We start from the raw sequence: 25,316 nt of genomic DNA, 5'->3' as shown, positions 1-25,316 counted from the left end.
TTCCTTTTGTCAATTAGCCATTCGGAGGCTCCGATAACTATGCATGAAAGCTGCTTCCTTGGTCTTGACTTGTGTCTAACTGGGAGCTAGCTTATTTTTCATATGTACCATGCCTTATCTAACCAGTACCCCGCTGAAGATCAGGCTTGTTCACTGTTTTGCTATTACAGATAAGACCACAGTGAATAATCTTGTTATGCTGTTTTGCACATAAGCAGATAAATTGCACACTGTAGATAAATTCCCCAAATGGAATTTCTGGGGGTAGGGTACAGCATGCGCATTTCCAAACTTTATAGATGCTATCAAATTGTTATCAAATTGCTTTACAGTGGCACCTAGGCACACAGGCTGCAAAGTATCCTTAGTTTCTAAACGGTACATCTGAAGGAAACAAGGCACAAAATATGGAGCCTTTGAAGATGCTGTTATGTGACCCAGTGCCCACTGCCAGCTGGACTTTTTGTTGCCCCTAAACCCCTTTCTTTAGTTGAATAACTTAGAATACTTTGATAGATTTAGACGTTTAAATTCACTGTTCTAAGATGGAACATCTGTGAAGATGTGTCAAGTTTAGACTCTGTTATTTCTCTGTGTTCCATACTTTGGTTTTGGTTTTTTTTGTTTTTCAAGACAGGGTTTCTGTGTGGAGCCCTGGCTGTCCTGGAACTCACTCTGTAGACCAGGCTGGCCTTGAACTCAGAAATACGCCTGCCTCTGCCTCCGAAGTGCTGGGATTAAAGGTGTGTGCCACCACAGCCCTGCCATACTTTTTCTTAAGCATTCAAACTTGGTATCCTGTTTTGACTCCTGAAGATCAGACTTCAGGCCTACACATGCTAGGCAACCACTCTACCACTGAGCTACACCCTCACCGCTCACCCCTAGTGTGTCTTTAAATGCATTGTTCTGGGCTGGAGAGATGGCTCAGTGGTTAAGAATACTGACTGCTCTTCCAGAGGTCCTGAGCGCAATTCCCAGCAACCACATGGTGGCTCACAACCATCTGTAATGGGATCTGATGCCCTCTTCTGGTGTGTCTGAAGACAACAACAGTGTACCCACATACATGAAAGAAAGAAAGAAATCTTTTAAGAAATGCATTGTTCTGACACTTCTTGTCCTTGGGCCCCTTTACTCTCAAATATTATTAGTCAGATCATGTTGCAGCAAATCTATTGTTTGTAAAATATAAGAATAACGGCAATAAATAAGATGGAATCTTTTTGAAAAATTATTGAAGATGCAGAAAGCTTCTGTGTGTATAGGTTCCATATATAATTACCATATTTAAAAAAATAACTGGAGGGCCAAGGATATGACTCAGTGAGAAATACCTGCAGACTATGCACAAGGTCCTAGGATGACACCCCAGGAGGGTAAACAAACAAACAAACAAACAGTTTCTTGTCAATATCAACATTTTATTAAAATATTTTCCATTCAGAAGGAGTGGAGAGGGGATGAGAGAGTAACAAAGGTCGACATGATCAACATACAATTTACAAATATGAAATTGTCAAACGCAAACATTTTTCCAAAAATGAAAATGACATTATTTTACATAAATATACATGCTACAAATTTAGCTTCATAGATGAGAGCTAGTGTAGAGGGAATCTCTTGTGTACATCTCTTGGAAACATCACCTGTCAATCAATAGCTGATAGCCTATTAGCTGAGGCAGGAAATAGGAGGTGGGAGTTCTGGCAGGGAGAGAGGAACTCTGGGATAGAGTTAGGTGCCAGAACAATCTCTGGGGATTGTTCTGGGGATTCACCCAATCTCTGGGGAGACAGACACAAGAATCTGAGGTGAGGTAACCAGCCACATGGCACTCAGAATAGAATAAATGGGTTAAGTTACAAGCTACGAGTTACAAACCCAAGCTTATGGCCTAGGCACTTATTCATAAACAATTAAGTCTCCGAGTTGGTATTTTGGGAACAGGGGCATGAGTTGAAAAGCCTGTAGTAGCTGGGCAGTGGTGGTACACACCTTTAATCCCAGCACTTGGGAGGCAGAGGCAGGCAGGTTTCTGAGTTTGAGGCCAGCCTGGTCTACAGAGTGAGTTCCAGGACAGCCAGGAATACACAGAGAAACCCTGTCTTGAAAAAGCAAAAAAGCCTGCAGTTACAAGCAATCTTCTTCTAGCTGTTTTTTCTGCATCTTGTAACCTCTGGAAAAACTTTACTATATACCATGAAAGTGTGTGAAACAGACCAACACTCTCAGTGTCGTTATTAGCACAGTTTGGGAATTGAAGAAGACTTGATTTAGATAACTTTATTATTCATATCCCTTTAGATTTAGCTTTTGACAACTGCATTTATTTACTTGTCCTTTTTCATGATTTTGTTTTTTACATCGAAGTGTTTTCTTGTAATTGTTATCGATTAACTGGGTACATACAGATTCGAGCATGTTTTCTATAGCCTTAATTTTTGAGTAATTTAAAACAACAGTAATTTTTTATTCTCACAAGTCTACAATTAGGGAACCCAGAAGTAAGTTAGGTTTGTGTCTTCTCTATACAGCATTAGTCAGGGTAACCTACCTGAGGGCTGGAGAATCCATTCCCAACGTGCACACTCTTGTCTGGCAAGCCAATGTGAGCTGTCAGCTGGAGTGCAGAAGGGCCTGAGGGGTGGAGAATCCTCTTCACGTCTGTCTCTACATGTGGCCCCAGCTTCCTCTCAGCAGTGCAACTCAGTTCCCAGGGGGAGGAGTCACATGAGAAAAATGGTTAGTGTTTTCTGAATTGCACTTTATGCTTTGAACTTGACTTTAATATTAGCATGGTAACACCCGATGTGATCGTAACGCGCCCCAAATAACATAGGTCTTCAGTTTCCATCTCTCCGTTGTGTTTTGGCATATACAGCTTGGGCTTTGAATGTGGTCAGCCATGCTTGGAATGGCTGGGTGCTTACGTCATCAGGAACAGGGCCCTGGCTCACATGTTCTCTAGCCCTGACTTTCCAGTCTCCTGTTGCAGTGCCGACCCTGGCTTACTCCTATGATTCTGTCCTGACCACATCAACACATTTTTCTTCAGCCCGAGTTTACCTGTTCTCAAATGTGGAGCTGTGTTTTCAACCTCAGCAACTCGTCACAAATATGGATTCGTTTTATGGCTACATTATTAGCTTTATGGCTACATTATTTAGGGCTATGAACAGTTTACAAGTTGTGAAAGGTTAGAAGGGCCAGGCTCTTTTCTCCAGCGATGCTATCTCCTGAACTCAGTACATCTGCTCTTGTGGTCCAGGCTGCCACGTTACCTGTCTAGCCATGATGTCACAAGCAATTGCTCTCTACCCTCCTGATATGACACTCGCTCCATTTTCTGGATAAAAGGTATCTTCTTGGGCTCTCTATGAAGTTTTCTGAGACCAGTTTCAAATTTAGCTTTCAAATAAGCTACAGCCCAGATGAGTATTGCTTTGGGTATCATGGGTATCATAGGGAGTCACTAGCTACTAAGGCACCCTGCAGAATTCTAGGTGAATATGGTAGCCGTATTAGATTTGAAGTAGAATATCAAAAGGACAAAAAAAAAAAAGAGTCAAGCTTGGGGGTAGTGTCCAGGCACCACATGTCCAACTAATACCATAATAAACCAATTCTCAGGCCAACCACAACCACTTGTACATACCTGGGGGAAAGGACAAGGTGGTGTCCGGGAAAATTAGCTCTCTTACCACTTATATGAGTTATCGTGTTTAGTGGATAAGCAAAGAAGTTAGAAGAGTCAGTTTAGTTCAAAGGACATGCATGGAGGGATAGGACTATTCCCCACATCAAACATCTTACCACAGGGGAAAAGCACTAAAGCCAACTGGAAAAAAACAGTCAGACCTGTGCATTGGTAAGAGAAGCGGTGGCTCTAGGTAGCCCTCTGTGGATGGCTCAGCCTGAACAGAAGAGTGCCCATCCACTCCAGTCCGAGTGAGGTTTGCATTTGGAGACAACTGTACCTGCAGTTCTTGGTAAGGCTTCTCAGGAGGAAGGGCCCAGAGGGGGTCATCAATTTTAAGGGGAAGGTGAATAATCTTAACCACAGCTCAACGTTTAAGCTTTTGTGCTTCGGTTTTGGCCTGAATTCTATGCCACTGGCTAATGAGAAGAATAATATTCTATTTATAACAAATGAAAATGGCCTAGGTACATTATTTGCCTCAATGCAAAGTGCCTAACTCAGTACTAATCCCCTCCTCCAAAGGGATTAATGAAGGTGAGAACCTGGAGGAAGTGGAAGAATCGGAAAGCACAGGCCTCTGAAGATACATGAAAGACCACGAAGAAAGCAGGGAAAAGAGGAAGGACTTTTCTGGCAAATATGAGTTGATGGAAAGGCTGATCCCAGGATCACATTTATGCTAGAATGTGGGAAACCACGGTGAAGAGGAAGTGGGGGCCACCTCCTGGGCATGACAGTGTGAACCACTAGCCCCCACGGTGACTTCCTGAGAACTAAAGTGACAGTGGCAGGGCTTCAGGAAGACTCTCCTGACCTTGACAGCTGGGTCAAGGTCAAAGTCTTAAGTAGGTAGCTTATAATATAGCTGTAAAAACTCAGGTGTAATGACTCCATAGTCAGCAGTGGACACTGTGAGGGTCGAATGCATTCCTGGGACACTCCAGAACCTAGCCATAGACTCTATAAAGACAGCACAGCTCCAAGCTGCTCTAAGCTCTGGGGGTCTAGAGAAAAGGTCTCTTAACAGATTACTATCTTTATTTTGGAGGTGTTGAATTTGCTGTGTATGAGGAAGGGATAAAGTTTGAACATTTAAGATCACAGCCTACCAAAACGGCTAGATGCCAGTCTCCTCTAGAAAGTGAGTTTTGAAGCACCCAGTCGAGAAGAGAAATGAGTCGTGAGACGTTTTCTATAGTCATAAAAACCAACATCTTTTATGATTTTATTACTTATAAAATAAAAACATGTTAGGAAAAAATATTTCCCTTTGTAAGATATAGAAACTACAATCTTTGGAAAATACATAACCCCCCCATAATTGTCACAATACATAGCCTTGTATACCACTTGAACATTGTTTAAAAATCATACCCTGTAAAGGTTGGTATAAGAATCATTGTCTCCAATGTCAGCCACACATCCTGACATTCAAGTACTTAAGACACAGATGAAATATAATGTATTTCCAAAGGGATTTATCTTCCACTGCCCCAGAAACTCTTCTATTGTGTAAGTTTGGTGGTAGCTCCAGGAGTGGAACTAAATGAGAGGAGGCTGCTATGGAAACCAGTTATTGCAGGCCTTCCTCCCATCATCCCCTAGGATGATCTCTAAGACCCCCTCCAAGTTCTAAAAGTCTGTTGACTGTATTTTCTAGGATGCTGGTAGAATGGCACCACTGACAAATCTACTCGGGGGTCAAATGCAACTGAGGTGACTCAGCTAAATAAATATTTAGGATGTCAGGTGGCAGACGTGATTTAAAACCACCAAAATCAAAGGTCCTCTTAGGAACTACAGGAGAAGATCCTTTTGTAGCTGAATGTAAGACCCAGGAGATCAGTCAGTCCCTTTCTTCAGAAGAGCTGTGAGGAGTGTGGGAGGGAACAACAGCCCCTCAACTCTGCAGCTAATGATAACAATAGACAGTCTGACAAAGTAAGAGGTGGCAGCCACTATGGCCTCACCACAAAGGCATCCAAAGCGCCATAGACTCATGGTCATATACTCCCAGTGTACCAAGCTTTCCTCTTTCACAGAGTACTGGCCTGCTGGTGCTCCACAGTTAGAATCTACTAATCTACTAGTATTGTGTGTCAAAGACTAGCATGTACCTATGTTCTTTTTGTATATGCAAAAAAACTGTAAAAGTCAATCAACTGTGGATTAATAGGTCTTTACATTTTTCATATGCCACAAGCATTATAACATACCATTCCAAAAATGGAAAAAGACTATAAAGTTTAATAACAGACATGTACTGTAAAGGTACAAATATTTGGTTTAATGTAAAGGGTGCTTGCAGGATGAATCTTCTAGAAATACAGGTTTTGTAAATGAAAATGGTAGAATCTGGGCACTCTGATAATGGCCCAGCCTAGTACAATCCTGAGAAAATTGTATTTGGCATCACACTATGAATTCAAAGAGAATTTGTAGAAAAATCACCACATCTGAAGTGAAATCACCTCAGGATGGGAATGTACACACTGGTCATGCCAAGATTTTGCTCTGATGATTTTAAGATTGGAAATCTTGGAATGTTAAAAAAAAAAAAAAAACAAAATAGTGCAATTTCAATAAAACAGGAGACAATTGAAATTCAAAACAATAGCCAGAGTTGCTAATATACTGAGAGAACTGCTAACCACCTGTGGCAAGCTGAAGGCCCTGTTCCGAGTACATATAAAAGTTCCAGCATCAAAATGAAAAGGCACAAAAGAGTTACAAGTGTAATAATCATCTCTAAGATCCTGGAAAGTAAGGCTGGTTCACTTATACCCCTATCAGTAAGTAGGCACCTGTACCAGGTTGCAGCTTTGGAGGGATTATACTGCAACCGTCGGATTAACACAGTACTAATTATAGCAGCATGGTCAACATTAAGCTTATCTACACTGCTAAAATAGAGTATCTCCCGTCCACATCCTGTCTCAAAAATAAATTTTAAAAACTGTACTCACAAAAATTTCTGAAATTCCTCAAATGAGCTCCCTCCTCATCAATGGCAACCCAACCAACAAGCCAAAGCAAAAATAAAAGCTGTCCAGAAACTGCTAGGCTAGCCTAGCCAGCTACCCTTAATTAAAAACATACTATATTCAAAAATGGTACTGAATGAAATTTATTAAATATAACCAACGAATAATGCGGATTCTCCAGGTATGTGTGTAAGTGTGTACGATGTCTGAGCTGGGTGATGGCATCCTTGAAAAAAAGACTTCAGCAGTGACATTTCATTTGGAACCCTGTAGCCATCTACGAATGGTCGCTCCAGTAGTGCTGACGACCACACAGAGAGCCCCACCCACCGTCCACCACGTTGGGACGTTATCAAAGAAAGCAATCTGAAAAATGAAAGCAAAGACTATATCCATCGTCTTCATTATCGCTACGAGTCCTGCTTTTTCTATCTGAACTGCTTTAGTGATGAATATCTGACCTCCCAAACCTATGAGTCCAATGAGTATGAGAAACAGCCTGTCCAGCCCACAGTACGGCAGACTCCACTCTCCTATGATAAAGAGGATGATGATGGTTTCGGGAAGGCCAAGTATGACATAATACCAAATGCTCAGAAAGTAGTCCACAGATTTCCCCATTTTCCTCAGAATGACCAGAGTCATCGCAGCTAGCACAGCGTGTCCGACCGCGGCAATCGTTCCCTTAATGTGGTCTGAATAGCTTTCTCTCATCCCTGAAGTGTCCGAACCAAATAAAAATGGCGGTCTCACGATAAGTATCACTCCGGCGATCGCGAACAAGGTGAAGAAAGCATCCCAAAGGCTATACTTTTCCTTGAGAAATATCCAAGCAAATATGGACGTAAACACTGGACAGCTAAACGCAATAACTGTGGCATCAGCGAGGGACGTTGTCTGGAAAGCATAGTACATAAGGATCATGGCACTGGAACCAAAGACCCCTCTGAAGAAGAGGGAAAGTCGTTGACCTTTGGGACCTATGAACCCAGTTCTGCAAATTTAAATGAAAAAAAAAATGCATTTGAAATGAATTTGGCATTGCTTTTAAATCAAAATGTTTAATCAGACATTATTCCAAAAGTACATTATATTAAAAACAGGGGAATAGTGAACCCTCTAGCATTGAATAGTATGAATCCTTTAAAAATATTTCTTCTAGGTATTGGTACTGATGTTTCAAAGTGTTCATAGCAGGAGCAAAAACAACACAGAACCTCATAAATAGCATGGTAAAAAGTCAGTAAATACAGACACGTATTTTCCCTATGTATACTCTTGCAAAAAATAATGGGAAGACAAAAAAGCCTAGATCTTAAGAGACATTACATCCTAGTAGATGGAATCACATAATTTTCCTCAAATCTTCTATGATAAAAACACATGATTTTATGTATCTACACAAGGAAACTTAATCCTTGTTCTAGAAAAGTTGAACCAGTGCTAGAATTTAGTCACTGAATAAGAGGCAAAAACAAACAAACAACAAAAAAAAACAGTGCTTTTTTTTTTTCCACTCACTCATTTATTTAGAACCTACTTTGATAGCTCATAGCTATGTACAACTCACTGACTCATGCTAGGTGACGCTTCATCTGGAACGCCCATGGGTATCTGGAGTCAGAACAAATCTGTGGCCATAGGTATATGGAAAAACTATGGATCTCCAATGACAGTGAACATAACATCAAAACAGATCAGAGCCAAAGATTTTCAAAATACTTTATGGCTTTCTGAATATTCTTATTGAAAAACGGGGGATGTGGTTGCTAACTTCAGTGTTCTTAGCTTCTTTAGAAGCTGGTGCCATCTCACCATCTCCCAAAGCACACTGGCTTGCACATTACATTTGCATGGGGATTTCTGGCAATATGAATCCTTGCAGACTGTCACTTTCTAACCAACTTCTCAGGATACAGAATGACACTATTCCAAATGAATCTGTATCACGGCAGGAGATAAAAGGAGGCTCTGGAGGCAGGCAGTGGCAACTTCTGATTTGAGATTGAAGCATCTTCAACTCCAAAACAAAGAGCCATGGGCAGTGGTAGCACACACCTTTAATCCCAGCACTTGGGAGGCAGAGGCAGGCGGATTTCTGAGTTCGAGGCCAGCCTGGTCTACATAGTGAGTTCCAAGACAGCCAGAGATACACAGAAAAACCCGTCTCGAAAAACAAACAAAACAAAGAGCCAGATAGCCAGTCAGGGCCCAACTAGTTTCCTGCCAGGGTTCAAAGAACATAAAAATATGTGTAAATTACAAAGGTGTGTGGGATGGGGGTGTTAATTTCAGCCCTACTAAGAGATGATAGATTCCGAACAGAAGGGGGATCCAGTATGGAGGGAGGGTCGAGGAGATAGAAAAAATGGTACCTACATTGAAGTTTATAGAAAGTACCAAGAGTAACTCTTATCTGACCCTGGCAACCTGCTGTGGGGCAAAGTTCAGAAAGTGCCACTCCCCCCAGTTTACAGGGAAGAACCCGAATACCAAGGTAGTCAAAGACCTCGTTCAAGGTCCCAGCTGCCACACTCTGTGGAGGACTTCAGTTTTACTAGTATGATCTGGCAGAGAAGCAGTCTGTCCCTCCTAGAGAAACCTCCAACAGCAAGATGCACTTAACTTGCTTTGTTTACTTTTTATCTTTAAAATACCAGAGTGAAGGAAGGAGGGTGGTGGGCAGCTACATGTCACCCTTCTCTCCTTTGATGGGCATGTGGTGTGTGCTTACAGTAGACCCTTCTGTGAGCAGACCCTAAGAACACATCATTAATGGGGGTGAAGGGGACAGACTGATCAACCTCTGCTAAACCTGTGACTATGGAGAAAATATGAAGGCAGTTCAAAAGATTTACATACACTTATTAATCTCCTCTATTCACTCTAAAAAGTACTTACTTTCTGTATATTAAGCAAGGAATAATAACTAGCATTTGGACCACACATCGAAACGCACTGATTTCTACAGCATGGACGCCTTGCACTTTTTTAACAAATAAAGAGGCCACTGAGAAAAGGAAGGCAGACAACACTGTGTAAAACAAGCCAAGTCCGGGACAGGGTGCTTTCTTCTTGGCTTCTGAAAAAGATTAAATTCTGGTTAGTCCTTGTTCCAAGCATGTATTTCACCACTTAGAAATTTAAAAAGAGGCATGGTATCAATGGCTAGACTACAGGTAAGACCTTCCTTCAAAACATACCTGTGGTCTTCTATCTGTCACTTTCCCTAGCCATCATGAAGAAGCCATAGATATGGGTAACAATTTAAAATAGCATTTAAGAACTGTTGTTTTTTCCCAATTTAAAAAAAAAATGGATCCTTTTGGCTCACTAAAAAAAATCATCCCTCACTTTGCAAGTAAAAAAAAAAATCTTGCTAAGATGGTGAGAGAAATCTTACATCTCACCCATAGAACCTTTCATCTTCTCACTGGTGAGCTTTCTCACAGGGAGAAAGTCTTATTGATGGGAGTCAATTTCAATTGTGTTATCTGGTCACTTGTTAATTATATGACTTCTCCTATAAGCCTATGAGCTTTGCTAGGGCTGGGACCTCAGCTTGTTTATGCCTGGAACATACACAACCTGAATACCTAGTGAGGGAAAGAATCTGAGCCCTCCATAGGAAGGCCCGGGGTCTAACATTACCGGCAGGAACATGATCTTGAAAGGTTGTGTACTGGTGAGCTGCTTTGCTAATTTTGCCCTGTCTTAACTTCTTACTTCCCACCTTAATCTGAACCAGGAAATGTGTGCTTTCTCCAGGTCTTCAACTATTTAACCCCTTCCTGACATCTTAAGACTAAGCCACTCACTCAATGCACATATCCACAGCCCTTTCTCCTTATGAACACCAAAGGGAAAACATAGCAATAAGGGCAACAAATGGCTCTTGTCAATGAATTTTATTGGAGACACAAAACTTGTGGATGCTGCAATTAATTTGCTTTCAACAACTTGAACAGCCACTCCACTCTCAGAATGTACAAAGTGTTACTCAGCTCTGGGACAGTACTGCATAATTATGCTCTCGTTTTTAAAAGTCCTTCTCTGATAAATGATACACCAGGTAATATATTTCAACATTCTCACATCAGATACCTTTGGCCACCAGTGACTGCAAATTGTGACCAAAGTATAACAGACTTTCTAGCAACACCATAGGACCTGACCTTTGCATCACCCATACTATCTGAATTAGACAACTTCCTGTTCTGGGTCTACATCTGGAGAGACCACCCTAGGACTATCATTCTATGAGAGGTGTCAGAGCCCCCTCCCCCATGCCACCCTGTACCCCTGCGCTCCAACACCGTGGGAACAAACTATAAAGAGCCAGTGGAGCACCAGGAGGAGACCTGAGACTGCCAAGTGAAGCACCACAAAAACACACGCCTTGGCTGTGGTCAGCCTTGGAGCTGGGCTTCTGAAATTACAAATTTTAGATCCAAATAAAACAAGTTTTCTCAAAAGAAACCTCCACCCTCAGACAGAACAGAATGAGGAGTCCTAGGACAGAAAACACCTTCCTGGTTTATTAATTCAAGGCTCTCCTCCAATGTAAACCCATTGCCTTTTCTGTAAGAATTATAATGGTACAATATTTAACTTCAAAAAAATGGGCCTTTTGCTTTAAAATATTTTCTATGTATGTATGGTATATGTATGTATGTACATTTATTTATTTACATATTTAGAGGCAGGATCTCCCTATGTCACCCTGGCTGTCCTAGATCAGGCTGGCCTCCAGCTCCCCTCTCCAAAGACTTGTTCCACCATGTGCAAATCAAAAACCTGCAAATATTTAAGGTTCCTGTTTTCTGATTAAGGACGGGCAGGTAACAGAAGGTTGACCCAAACTGGATTGTTAGTAAAGGCAAGAAATAGTTCTGTTCAGACAGCCTCAGTTTCTTTTCTTATTGCATGATTGAGTTTTTTTTTTTCTTTTTATCTTTACATGATTAATTTCAATTCCCTCTGAAAATGGTGACCAGCAAAGCAGTCTAAAGAGGCATTGTCTCACACATACCACTTCCACACAAACATCCACTGAAAGTGTATCTAATCACTCTAAACAAGTTAGTTGAGAGTTTAATGATTCAAATTAACTGATCACCAGACAACTTCCAGAAGAGAGTAAAAACCTTTTTAACTCGGCTTCTCCACACTCCAGTAACTTGGGCCTGGCTGAGAATTAAAATCACTGGAGTAACTTTTAAAAATTCCACTTCTAGGCCCTACTCCAAAACGTCTGGAACTCTGTAGGCGCTGGTTGGAGGTGCAGTGGTACACTAATGCACTAGAGTGTTCACTCCAGCAGGGAAATGGGATGCACAGGGCTAAGACAACTCTCTCCCTTAAGTACAAGCTCCACACTGTCCGGAAGACAGGGAGTAGGTTCCAGCACATCTCTAAACTGGGTAAGGTTATCCAGTTCCAACCTAAACTTGAAGGTGATTTTTTTTAAGAAACCACTAAGATCAAGAGTCTCAAAGCCAGGCATGATGTTGGATGCCTTTAATCCCAGCACTCAAGGAGGCTTAGGCAGGAGAACAGAGTGTAAACCAGCCTAGGCTACATACAGAGACTAAAATGAGTCCAGTGCCAACTTTTGGCTTATAGCAGTCTGTGATTTGTTTTCAAAATAACGGTTAGAAACTTGTCTTGTAATTTAAAGGCAAGATTCTTGGGCATTCACAATGTTTTGACATTTTGCCACGTGCTGTCTGAGTAAGTATACAGACCCCTACACTCAGGCCCAAATGGAAAACTAAGGAGTTTGCAAGGACCAGTTCCACATTAGGCCAGAATGACATCCAACCATAGGGTGGTTGGAGAGAAACCTGGCTGCCAGGCTGGTCAGCCCAGCATGGGGTAACCCTGTTCTGGAGGCAAATCCATGCAAACAAAATCAGAAACCCGACCTTTTCTCTTTGCTTTCAGGACAGAAATGTAGCAATACTCATCTCCCTAGGACTTGTCTCTCTAGACTCAGCAAAAAACACAACTAAGGACTTAGAAACTTGGGTGGGACAAGAGGCACAGAAGTCCCAGGGCATATTTAGGGGAAGAGATCCAGGAGATTAGATTGAGAAAAAGTTAATTCTAAAAGATCTTCATGGGCTTATTATGGGAAAGCTAATCAGAGGAAGGGCCCTAGGCGGAGTCTCTGGCAAAAGCAGAGAGCCATACCTAGTACTGTCTGGACCTGCCCGACCCAGACCTTGGCAGATGGAGGTGAGGGTGAGACCCAACCCCGAACCCTCATAGTCCACGACCTCTCTTCGCCTCTTTGTTAGGGAAATTTGAACAAAAGTTAAGGGTTCTTCACTGAGGCTTCTAACAATGTGTACCTCGTTTTAAGCCAGTACCTAAAAAGTCCTCCTATCCTCAAAAGCTTGAGGACCAGTGGTCCGCTTAACTCTCCTCTCTGTGATGCTGAGATTCCGTGACAAACACTTTCAGAACTCGAGTCTCTCCAACTTGGTTCAGGAAGATCTGTTTACACTCACGATGTGGGTTCCAAGTCGCCTTCCTGCCACCCGCTGCCTGGCCCCTCTCGGCGACCTTTCACCTCCGATTGCCACTGGACCCCGAGGTCCTGACCCCTGTCACCAATTTGGGGTTGCGAACACTAGGAAACTTTCTGGGTCTCGGCTCAGGCCGGTGCGCAGTGGACGGGACAGGCCCCACCCGCCCGCCCGCCCGCACTCACTCACCGGGCTCCCCACGCGAGCCGCACACCAAGGCTCCACACGGCCAACACCTGCCACTGCCGGGGTCGCCCTCCGCTTCGACGTCCACGTGCTCCTCGCCGGGGGCCGCCGGGTCCGCGAGCTGCAGCTCCGGCTGGCGCAGCTCCACCGCCTCGGCTACGAGCTCCGCCGCGCTCTCCGGGGGCCCCATCCCGCAGCCCGCGCTCTCCCCGCAGCCGCGCGCCTTCTGGCGCCCGCAGCTGCCGCCGGGCCGCTCGGCTCTTCCGGCCCCCGGCGAGCCGGTGCGTGTGCGCGTGCGCGTGCGCCCGCTCCGGGCTCCGCGCGTCTGTCCTCCGCTGCCCTCCCGCCCCGGGGAGCTCGCCGCCTGCGCTCGTGCAGTCGGGCTGCGGTGGCTACAGCTGGCGCGGTGACGGTTCCCCCACCCCTGTGCAGTCGGGCTAGACTGCACACTGGTCCTCTTCTGTCTTGGCACAGACAGGGAGGGACGCTTGGTTCTCAGCCCTGGCGCCTCGGGTCTTGGGGCCTTCTGCTGCTTTAGAAAGACTCTGTCTGAGCTGGGCGTGGTAGCCCACGCCCTTAATCCCCGCATTTAGGGACAGAGGCATGTGTATCTGTGAGTTCAAAGCCAGCTAAGGCTGCATAGTGAGACGCCATCTCTAAATAAATACATGAACTGAATTAAATTAAAAGGGACTGGGTGTCTGTTTACAGGTGCGGAGCACCTCTGTGATGCCCCGAGGACTTCTAAATATTATGTCGGTTTTTAAACACACTTCAACCTGACCAAGAATTTAAGGTGTAAGCATAAAGATTGAAACATAAACTTGAAAAGAAGGGCTCTTTTAAAATGAAGGGCATCTGGGTGTGGTGGCAGATTAACGCAGGCGGATCTTTGTGACTTTCAAGGCCAGCCTGGTCTACAGAGTGAGTTCCAGGAAAGCCAGGGCAGCACAGAGAAACCCTGTCTCCAAAAAACCAAAACCAACCAAACAGACAAAAATCTCATGGCAAAGGGGGTTGTCTCAGCAAACTGAGACAAGTAGCCGTCTCAGTTCTGTTAGAAGTTAGGTTCCAGATGGCAAAGAAAGAGACCACTACTCCAACTGAAAGACCTAGGCGGGGTAAATTTTACTCTTGATTAAGAGAGTGTAGTCGGGAAGATGGAACGAGTAGAGACAGGAAATGCATTTGTTTTTCATTCGGCCTCTGATGGGACTGTGTCTTTTTCCCCCCTGTTGGCTGGGGGGGTGTGGGGGGAGGGGGGTGATAAGACCTAACAGTCTTATTCCACAGCCAGTCTTTTGGGAAAGGGATCACCCATCTTTGGTCATGCAATTCCTGGAATTCAGAACTGGGCTTTCTGTAAACAAACATTTTAATGGGTGGTGGGAAGGATGAGAACATTTGCATAAAAATCTTACAAAGTGAGATAAAAAGACGTTGATTCCTTCTCCTAAACACACTTTTTCAAACTCATTGAAAAGTGTTGGCTTTCGCAGAGCAATGGTGGTGCACGCCTTTAATCCCAGCACTTGGGAGGCAGAGGCAGGTGGATCTCTGCATCTAGGCCAGCCTGGTCTACATAGTAAGTTCCAGGATAGCCAGGGTTACACAGAGAAACCCTGTCTCAAAACAAACAAGCAAACAAACAAAAGATGCCGGTTCATTTTCTGTCTTATCTTGGAGTAAGAATTTGCAAGAGTGAGAGTAGTCCCCTGGAACAAAAATTAATGATTCCATATATTTCTTTAACATGGTTTAAGGTGAGCCTGCTTGCAAGGGCCGGCTCCTCGGCCAGGAGATTGACAGGGCCCCATTGGAACATTAAGTCCATGCCCAGGGCAGAGATTCTGTTCTCTTGACCAGGGGTTCCCCTTAAGAGGCTTTCATTACTACTTTCTCATCCCTAAAGAGGTAACCCAGATCAAAGATCGCATTAAAATAGTCTCCAACTATGGTTATTAAACACCCAGAAGGTCAGTTACAAATGTCTGATACTTTATACTACTGTGTAATATTTTAATACCTAGATATGTTGGTATCAATGCATTAAAATAATAATAAAACAATAAACTTTGATTCGACATACATTTTAGCTGGCCCTTATAATTGTTGATCATTGACATTAGAAACTTTAATACCATGTTCATCACCTCAAATTCGCATCTTTCATGTGCCTTAAGTGACTTACTCAAATCTCCATAACTGGCAAATGATTTCCAGTCTTCTTTTTCATTATGGAAACATCCAACCATCTTAATCATTACATTGTAATAAATCCCTCTTTACTAAAACAATTTCCATGTATATGTGCTTCTAGCGTGTTATTTCATTTACTGATTTTCTTTCTCAATACCTTGAGACATAATGACACTAACAAATGAATTTACTAACTAATGTGAGAATTTTCTTCCTGAAAGGAGAGGGGCAATGTCCCTCCTTTCATCATAAGCTCCCAATGACAAACCAAAGTTCAATTTCATCAGACTTCACTCTAGAGAACCAATGAGTGTATTGGACTTATTCTGCATGAGTGGGGGTTATTGACAGGGGTGTGGGCACCCAAAAGCAGCCATATTGGAACATCTTTACCCAGTATGTTTTAATAGTTTTCCCATAGCTACATAAGACCCCGACTCCCAGTCTTTTCCAGCCCGTATACTCTAGCTCCTTCCCAATACCATGAAGCCACAAGTAATTAGGGAAGAATTGCATATAACTGGCTGGGAGAGAGGCTGGGTACTCCGGTGAGGATCCAGTGACTCTCCTTACTCATCCTTTCCTTCTATGAAGGAACATCAGTAGTCAGCAAGCCCAGATGTGGTCATCATTTGTAAGCAGACACAGCTGATGGCACAAGCAGTTGGCAGTTATCTGTCTTAGGATAAGGTTGTGCAACACCACCTTTATGAAAGAAAGCTGTGTACATAGGATAATCTAACTAATTAATATGATATTGCCTGGGAACATACTGTTATACTATGATGCTTTGGACGTTTCCAGGTAAGCTTTCTAGAAAACACAAGACAGTCTTCATAGAGTACCTGGAGCCACTATCCCAACTGTGCTTTTTGAATAATTATGTGTCACAGACACAAAGAAGCAGTAAATACATACATAGTAAAACATTATCTAACTGATGTTTAAAACATCCAATAAAGCACACCAATGAATCCCTGTTAAAACTATGCTGTTAGAATTACTACTGAGAGACCTTTAGACAGAGGGTCCTCTCTATCCTCTCTGTGAATGAGCATCCCAGTAGCTGTTTTTACTGCAGACATCCTTATACCATGAAATAATAATAGTGTATACAAAAACATTGTTTCTTTATGAATCTGAACCTATTGGTTCGCATTGGACAAGAGACTTGCTGTTGAGTCCAGTGGCATCTGGCTGGACTGAAAACATCTGTCTTCCTTATGACCTGCATGAATTTGTCCAGATGAATCTTATCGTCTGCTGGGTCATGCGTTTGGAATAGGAATTAACAAGAGACAGAAATATATGGCTATAACTGGATATAGATAATACAGGTAAAGATATAGATATTGACTCTTAACAACAGAACACTTGCTCAAAGGGTCGCCCTCTGTCTTAGTCAGGGTTTGTATTCCTGCACAAAACACCATGACCAAGAAGCAAGTTGGGGAAGAAAGGCTTTATTCAGCTTACACTTCCATATTGCTGTTCATCACCAAAGGAAGTCAGGACAGGAACTCATACAGGACAGGAACTTGGAGGCAGGAGCTGAGGCAGAGGCCATGAAGGGGTGCTGCTTACTGGATTGCTTCCCCTGGCCTGCTCAGCTTGCTTTCTTTTAGAACCCAGGACCACCAGCCCAGGAATGGCACCACCCACAATGGACCCTCTCACCCTTGACCACTAATTGAGAAAATGCCTTACAGCTGGATCTCATGGAAGCACTTCCTCAAGGGAGACTCCTTTCTCTATGATAGCTCCAGCTTGTATTGTGTTGACACACAAAGCCAGCCAGAACACCCTCTGATATCTTTCTTATTCGTGAGAGGCAGTTAGAATCTGGTATCAAGGAGGATCAAGGCAACAGAGTATCTGCCTTTACAAATGTCCAAACTAGGACCCTCCCTGCCTAGACTTGGCATGACCAATACCACAATCAATATAGATGCATCTGCAAATGGAGGCAGAGAACCTGAAAATAATGGTAAGTGCCCTCTTTCCTATATAGAAATCAAATTTTAGGAAAATAGAATGTTCTGTATAGAAGACACATTTTATCCTCTAGTTTAATTTCAGGCTTGATCTTTATATAGAAATATATCAAAAATTTCTTTCTTAGGGCCAATGGATGAAAGATCCATCCTTACCCCACGGGTAAGGATGCAGTGAGGGGGAAGGTACCCATCTTTGAGGCAGAAGACTTTTGAAATGTCTTCCAGCTCTTCTTTGTCTCCCTTTCCAGAGCATCTTCTGGATTAGCCCTAACTTTATTTTCTTTTATTTTTGTTTTTTGAGACAGGGTGTGTGTGTGTGTGTGTGTGTGTGTGTGTGTGTGTGTGTGTGTGTGTGTGTGTGTAGACCTGGCTGTGCTGGAACTAGCTCTGTAGACCAGGCTGACCTCTGCCTCCCAAGTGCTGGGATTAAAGGTGTGTGTCACACTCCCCAGTTCCTCATCCCCCAACCTCCATTCTCCATCTTTCACCCCCACCCCCACTTTCATCCCCACCCCCACTAGAGTTTTTAACTTTATTTCTTTTCTCTTGGAATGTGTGTGTTCACATGTCAAAGAAATCAGTTAACTTTTATGTTTGTTTCTTCTTGGGCTTTTTTTGTTTGTTTGTTTGTTTGTTTGAGTCAAGATCTCTCTATGTAGCCCTGACTGTAGCCCTGACTGATCAGGTTGGCCTTGAAGTCAGAGATACATCTACCTCTGCCTTCAAATGCTGGGATTAAAAGCACGAACCACAATGCCCAGCAAAATCAGTCAATTTTTAATGACTGTATAAATCAGGAATGGATTTAGCTCCTTTTGTGAGTTAAACTTCTAATATTTCCTTTAAACATTCTCCTTTCTTCACATCTATAGCCTGTCACCATTATTACATATCTCAACTCACTGGAATACAGCAACAGGCCTTTGTATAAACAAAGACTTTACTGGGTAAGGGAATTAAAACATTTTCATAGAGGTCCTACAACGTGGGGTGATAAAAAGATTTGAATTCTTTATCCTAAATATAAGTTTTATAGTATTTGATATTTCTTATAGTTCTAACTTGATGAATACATACCTTTGACCCATATGCCAAAGGGAAAAAACATCTATAAGACAGAGTAGAACTTAATTATATTTTCTTCAAAATTCAGAATCTCCCTCTTTTCTCCCTGCCTCTTGACACTCCATTCTTAATTTGGCCAGATAGAAGACTCAGATAACCCGACACAACCCACTAAAGCTAAAGGTTTACATCATTTGATTTCTGGGTTTGCTAAAGCACTTTTTTTTTTTTTTTTTTAATGTTTATCTTCTTTTCCCCATCTCTTTGCTTGCTTTAAATGCTTGTCTAGATTCTGGGCAAAGATGAACATGCCTAAACTGTTCTAGGTCCTAGAGCCAACCAAGTTACCAAATGATGGAGTGAAGACAGAGCTTGGCACATATCAGTTATAGCAGAAACAATACTGGACTTGAAGTTGAGAATCCTAGTTCTGGCCTGACGGCATGGCCTTGCATCCTTGTAGCCTAGGTTACCTCCTTCACTGAATGGAGATGAAATTCACCTCTGACTACTCCGCAGAGCTGTTAATAAATGAAATGCACTAACTGGCTCATAGCTGAACACGGAAACTTCTCTGGAAGACCCAGATGTATTTCACCTGAACTGAACAGAGAATTCATCCTCCAAACTGGAATTGTCTTTATTTTTTGAAATTGCATTAGGACGAGGAACTCTTTTAAAAATTGCAGGGCATGAGGGGTTCACTGGAACTGTCTTAAGCAAACTAAGACAAGTGGCTGACTCAATTCTCACCTGACTAATGTATAGCTTTGCCTTGTCTGAAAAGTAACTCAAGACTGCTTTCAAGAATACACACAGCTGCCGGGCAGTGGTGACTCACACCTTTAATCCCAGCACTTGGGAGGCAGAGGCAGGTGGATTTCTGAGTTCCAGGACAGCCTGGTCTACAGAGTGAGTTCCAGGACAGCCAGGGCTACACAGAGAAACCCTGTCTTGAAAAACCAAAAAAAAAAAAAAAGAATACACACAGCTAAGATGGTAGCTGAGGAAGTGGGAACATTCCCCCCCCCCCCATCTCCCAACCTCCACCTATGGAAGAAAAAGATAGAGAATCTAATCAGGAGGTTGCTAACCCAGAACACTGTATTAACCATTGTCTGTAGCACAGGTAGGCACTCTGTTCTTTTCCTAAATGATAAAAGTAAAACTTAGCAAACTTTTGACTGATCTGTAATTTTGATACAGTGGAAGACCTTGGTGCTCCAGACAACCACATCTAGTTGCCTGGTCACTTAATGCCTGGCTGTGGCTACTGCTCAACTTATTTAAGTCTGATATTGAGTTATGTGGGAAGGTGAGAAAAAAAGCAAATAGAGAAGACAATGGCTGATTACATTTAATAGCAGAGACGGTGTGACCTCTATCACTTCTGGCTAGGGACGTTTGTGTGCTTTATTTGGGAATCTTTTGATGGCAACAGTGATGATGTATGTGGTGCTGTGGTCAATGTTAGAGCTAAGATGGTAAGATAGCAATGTGGACTCCTGAACATTAACACAGGGAAGGAGTCATGCACATAGGGAGGCTATACAGGAAAGGCTAGGACTTTCTCCAAAGAAACTGATGATCTGTTATCAGTCCACTGCAGACACACCTCTAAAAATAGGTTTGTTGTGTAAGAAGCCATCTTCTGAGTGTTCTTTCAGGAGATCTGTCAAGCACTCGAGATCGGGATGTAAGCCAAAGCCTCATCAAAGCAGAGTGGACTGCACTCAAGTTGATCCCATCTAAATGTTGCTAAGATGTAAGAGAAGTCTCATTCGCCCTTGTCTTGTACTTCTGTGTTCATTCCTTTTTTATGTTTTGATTTGTTTTGTTAGAGTCCACAATCCCAATCAATGGACTCCAATATACCTCATCCCCAGAACCCGCAGATGTGTTCTTGGCCTGCTCTGTAACAGCTGGTTAGAATCACCATGACACACACATTTGTCTTTCCAACTTCGAAAACAACTTGCATCTCAGTTACATTAGCAGGAAAAGATCAGTTTGTGCTGTACTCCGTGCCGGACTGAATTTTGCAGTAGGATGAGTTCAACCTTCCCTTGCTGTCCTCGTGCTGAGGCTAGACACCAGTAAGCTTCCTGTCTTGACAACCCTCATTGATTCTGACTTCAGTTTCTCGTTTGTTTTTCCCTCAGGTAACATTGGCAAAGGATCCAGGAGAATGACAGAAAGGTGTATAAACATTATACACCATTCCTTGTTAATTTTTTTAAAGGACATAGCTACAAATGTATCCACCTGAAGTCAATGATCTGTCTGTCGGTGTGACTCCCTAAACATGTCTGTGAGCAATAAAATGTAACACTGACATTACACTCCTAGCTGTTTTGCTTTTGTATCTGTGCTGTTCTTTATTTTTTTTTAAAGATTTATTTATTTAGTTATTTTTGTATGTGAGTACACTGTTGCTGTCTTTAGACACACCAGAAGAGGGCATCAGATTCTGTTGCAGATGGTTGTGAGCCACCATGTGGTTGCTGGGAATTGAACTCAGAACCGGTGGAAGAGCAGTCAGTGCTCTTAACCACTGAACCATCTCTTCAACCCCCTATGCTGTTCTTTAACACTTTGTGTTGCTAAGGTAGTTTGGCTTTAGCTACAAATGGCTCAAGTAGGAAATGGGTCCCACTCATACTAACACGGTGTACAAAACTGTAAATAAAACATGTACAGTAAATTGTCTTTTATTTCTCCACCTCTGGAGAAGGTTTCTTATTGCAAGGCACAATCTCTTGTGCCTTCTTATAGTGTCTTTCCCATGCACAGCCCAAGTTTGTAGCACTAGTTTATTGCTATACTTATTATAACTTTTAATAAATTGAATATATAATAGAAATATATATATAATTAAACTGATGTAGCTTATCCTTTTAAATGAAGTACTATTTCCTCAGTCTTAGATTAAATAATGCATGTTGAATATGTTAACAATTCATGAGAATTGGGATTTGGATGGATCACAGTTTGATAGGAATAGTGGCTATAAATTGACTGTTGAGTTTGAGATGCTTTTACTCAAGGATGAGAATGATAACGTAAGGAAAATATAGGTGCTGGAGAGCAAATGTGTTGGAAATCTTAGTCTCACCTGAATAAAACAGAATAAACAAGTATCAAGAGCTACTTGGCCTTTCTTGCTCTCTGCTTATCTTGGTGGCTGCTCTTGGTTGGGGGAGGGGAGCCATCCCACACTTCAGACAGGAAGATGGTGGCCAGGAAGAAGATGGAGAAAGTCTCTGGAGTCAATCAACTCTAGGCTCCATCTTGGTATGAAAAGTGGAAAGCATGTACTGGGATACAAACAGGTACTGAGGGTGATCAGACGGGACAGAGTGAAATCGGTTATCCTTGCTGACAGCTGACAGCTTTGAGGAAATCTGAAGTAAGATACTATGCCATGTTGGTTAAAACCAGTGTCCATTATTGGAGGTAATATTATTGAGATAGGCATGGCATGAGGAAAATACTACAGAGTATGCACGCTGGCTCTCATTGACCCAGGTCATTCTGATATTATTAAAAACACGACAGAACACAGACTTAGGGAGGAAAAGAAAGTTTTCCTTTAATAAAGCTTTGCCAACATTCTTTAAAAAAAAAAAAAAATGCTACTTGTTGCAGTATGTCTATCCGCACACAATTGTTTATTCAAATCTCCTGAAATAAGGTGTGACCACTGTAAAACAAAAGGCAGGACTGGACCAAGGGTAGCAGCATGAAAATCACTAGTTGAGAGGAGAAATACTGCCTTTAAGTGGCTACTATGAATTCATCCCTTTCACATTCATACACTTGATAAAGATCTTTATACAATAAGCATGGAGTTAACATTTTTGTGTTTGCTTTCATGGAAAACTCCAGGAAGGGAATGTTGAGGGTGGGTGACCAAAGCAAGGCCTCCTGTTCTTGCAGGAAGAAGATGGGATCACTGCGTTTTGGAGGGGTTCTGGTTGGAATAGTGCGGGATTTAGCACAGAGAAGCAAGGCTTTTCACACGTAATCTACAGTTACTATAGGATCCAGCAATTCCACTCAGCATGAACTTTAACAGGCATTTGTACTCACGGAGGCACTCCACAGAGCTAAAAGGTGACTGCAACCTAAAAGTCCGATTATGACTTTAAGAATGAAGAAGCTTTCTCCAAGTATCCAGAAAGGCAAGTGCAGCTTCCAGTTGCATTCCAGGACTTTGATGTAGCAAAACCAAAAGGAATCTTCTGGTGTAGAGGTTGAGACGGTGATTGGAAAGTGAGAAGAGGAAAAAAAAAAAAAAGTTTGGTGCTTTGGGAAAGGACTCTGATTACCACACTTAACAATACCATCCTTGAAAAGAGACATTGTAAGAGAAGAAAATGGGTACCACACTGGTACTGACTTGAATGACTAAGGGGTGCTGAGACAATTCCAGGCTTACAGTTTATTCTCTATAACTGTCTCCCTCTCCACTGCTGACCTTGCTATATGAATAGTATCAACCATAGTCATGCTCCTGTTAGTTCAACAAACAAGAGCCATACAGATAAAATGCGACCAATTCCCATGAGCCTGGCTCTCTGCCTGTCTACCCAGGAGAGAGGGATGGACTGGGTAAAATTCTCCATTGAGCTTTGTTATTCCAGGGCCTTGGGGGCAAAGACACTGAACTGGTAAGAAGTGAATCCCCATGTCCTAGTCTGAAGAAGGGTGCATAGAGACCAGCTCAGATCCACTGCAATAATTCAGTTGCTGTTCTGATCCCAGGTAGAAGAGCAAGGAAGGGTTGGCTTGGATGTGACCAGGGTCCATTAACTACTTGGGAAACTGTTGTGCCTGGAAGGATTTCATCTTCCAGGGCAATCAGGAGCTCTCCCTTTGATGTCAGTAAGCAAAGAGGGTGACATCCAGAGCCTTAGTGAGGAAGACGAGGAGAGTGGAGGAACTGTAGATCCTGCCTCTCCTCTTCAACAACCCCAAGTCCAAGCTCCTCACAGTCCAGTTATAGCAGGTGGAGACTCAGGACCACAAGAGCTAGACACCTGGTTTCCCATTACTGTTGACACTCCAGCCTATTTCTAGCTGGGATGGGTATACATTAAGAACCTTGTGTTTCTTAGTGTATCACCCACTGCACACCAGACTGGGAGCTTCTTTTGCTTTTTGTTTGTAGGGGAACAAGGTCTCACTCTGTCGCCCAGGCGGATATTCAAGTGAGTCTTGGAACCAGCCTGCCTTGCATGAATGAATACAATCTAAAGAAATATTGTTTGTGCCCCTCCCTATGGCTACCACACTACTGAAACAATGAACCCCAAGAAACTAGAATTTGCAGGGAGAAAAGGTTGATGCCATGGGGTTGGGGGGAGGAGAAGGGAGGAGGAACTTTTCCCTTGGAAAAACTTTTAGAAATTGTCAGCCTTACAAGAGAGATTTGAAGCTGTGGGTAGTGGGTTGGGGAATCACACCTAGGCTAGACTGGTTTTTGTTTTGTTTTTGCTTTTGTTTTTTTAATACATACCCATGTAGGAGCCTGAAGATGGACTTAGAAGTTACTGGATTTCTTTGTCCCTCGTTCATAAATAGCTACACTGAATCCTTTTTCTGCTTTTCTTTTTTAATTTGGCTCTTTTAACTGGCTTGAGTAAAGGTATCTAAACCTGGCTTGTTGCCGGCTCAGGCTGTGACCCTAAGACTGGTAATAATCTCACTATGTTACCCAGACTGGTCTGAATCTCAGATATCTAAGCAGTCATTCCCCATCTGCTTCCTGAGTAGCTGGGACGATGGGCGTGCCTCAAAACAGCTTAATGTCCCCAGACCAAATTGGCATCTTTTTTTTTTTTTTTTTAAAGATTTCTTTTTTTTTTTTTTTTTTTTTTTTGGTTTTTTGAACAGGGTTTCTCTGTGTAGCCCTGGCTGTCCTGGAACTCACTCTGTAGACCAGGCTGGCCTCGAACTCAGAAATCCACCTGCCTCTGCCTCCCAAGTGCTGGGATTAAAGGCGTGCGCCACCACCGCCCGGCAAAGATTTCTTTTTATTTATTTCATGTATGTACACTGTCGCTGTCTTCAGACACACCAGAAAAGGGCATCAGATTCCTGTTACAAATGGTTATGAGCCACCATGTTGTTGCTGGGAATTGAACTCAGGACCTCTGGAAGAGCAGTTAGTGCTCTTAACTATTGCGTCATCTCTCCAGCCCCCAAACTGGCATCCTAATATTGATTTCAAAGACTGTTTCCCCTACACTCGACATGAAAGTATAGATTCTTATTAATTTCAGTATAAATATACACAGGACTTTGGGAAACAGCAGTTTGTTCCAAAGAGTGAAGTCTAATGTTTCTGTTTTGAAAAGAAATTAGTGGAGTGGAACATTAAGATCATGTTTTGAAATAACCTTGTTACTAAAGAAGGAACAGGCAAAAGAGAGGCCACTTGGGATGAATGCACTCTAACATACCTGAAAGGCAAAACTATATCGCTCAAATAGGTAACCAGCTCTGGAAGGGTAAGAAGCAAAGAAGATTGTAAGTATAGCTTATCATTACACTGAGAATTACTACATGATTCAGGAATTCCACTGAGCAGGGACCCGAACATACCTGTTCGTATGTTGTTTTTACCCTGGTTCACAGAAGCATC

At 42.6% G+C, this 25,316-nt stretch overlaps 1 protein-coding gene and 1 pseudogene across 1 annotated transcript; one reads left to right on the top strand and one right to left on the bottom strand.

Moving 5' to 3' along the window:
- Positions 1-1,547: 1,547 nt before the first annotated feature.
- Positions 1,548-13,929, bottom strand: Slc35g1 (solute carrier family 35 member G1). The gene is made up of 3 exons (XM_034524976.2): positions 13,410-13,929; positions 9,589-9,769; positions 1,548-7,681 (listed from the first exon to the last, which is right to left on the bottom strand). The coding sequence occupies exons 1-3, from the start codon at positions 13,594-13,596 to the stop codon at positions 6,943-6,945; spliced, it is 1,107 nt and encodes a 368-aa protein (XP_034380867.1). The 5' UTR covers positions 13,597-13,929; the 3' UTR covers positions 1,548-6,942.
- A 5,781-nt stretch (positions 13,930-19,710) lies between these two features.
- LOC117695461 (eukaryotic translation initiation factor 4E pseudogene) lies at positions 19,711-20,419 on the top strand (annotated as a pseudogene).
- The last annotated feature ends 4,897 nt before the right edge of the window (positions 20,420-25,316 follow it).

This window comes from Arvicanthis niloticus, chromosome 1, assembly GCF_011762505.2.
Source record: "Arvicanthis niloticus isolate mArvNil1 chromosome 1, mArvNil1.pat.X, whole genome shotgun sequence".
NCBI classification, from domain to species: Eukaryota; Metazoa; Chordata; class Mammalia; order Rodentia; family Muridae; genus Arvicanthis; species Arvicanthis niloticus.
This window is presented reverse-complemented; position numbering and strand designations above follow the sequence as displayed.

Excerpts from the sequence above, each read along its gene's own strand:
- Slc35g1 (XM_034524976.2), bottom strand. The coding sequence starts at position 13,596 with ATGGGGCCCCCGGAGAGCGCGGCGGAGCTCGTAGCCGAGGCGGTGGAG. Across the intron at positions 9,770-13,409 it reads CGGCTCGCGTGGGGAGCCCG|AAGCCAAGAAGAAAGCACCC; the intron begins GTGAGTGAGTGC and ends AATCTTTTTCAG. Across the intron at positions 7,682-9,588 it reads CCTTGCTTAATATACAGAAA|AACTGGGTTCATAGGTCCCA; the intron begins GTAAGTACTTTT and ends TTAAATTTGCAG.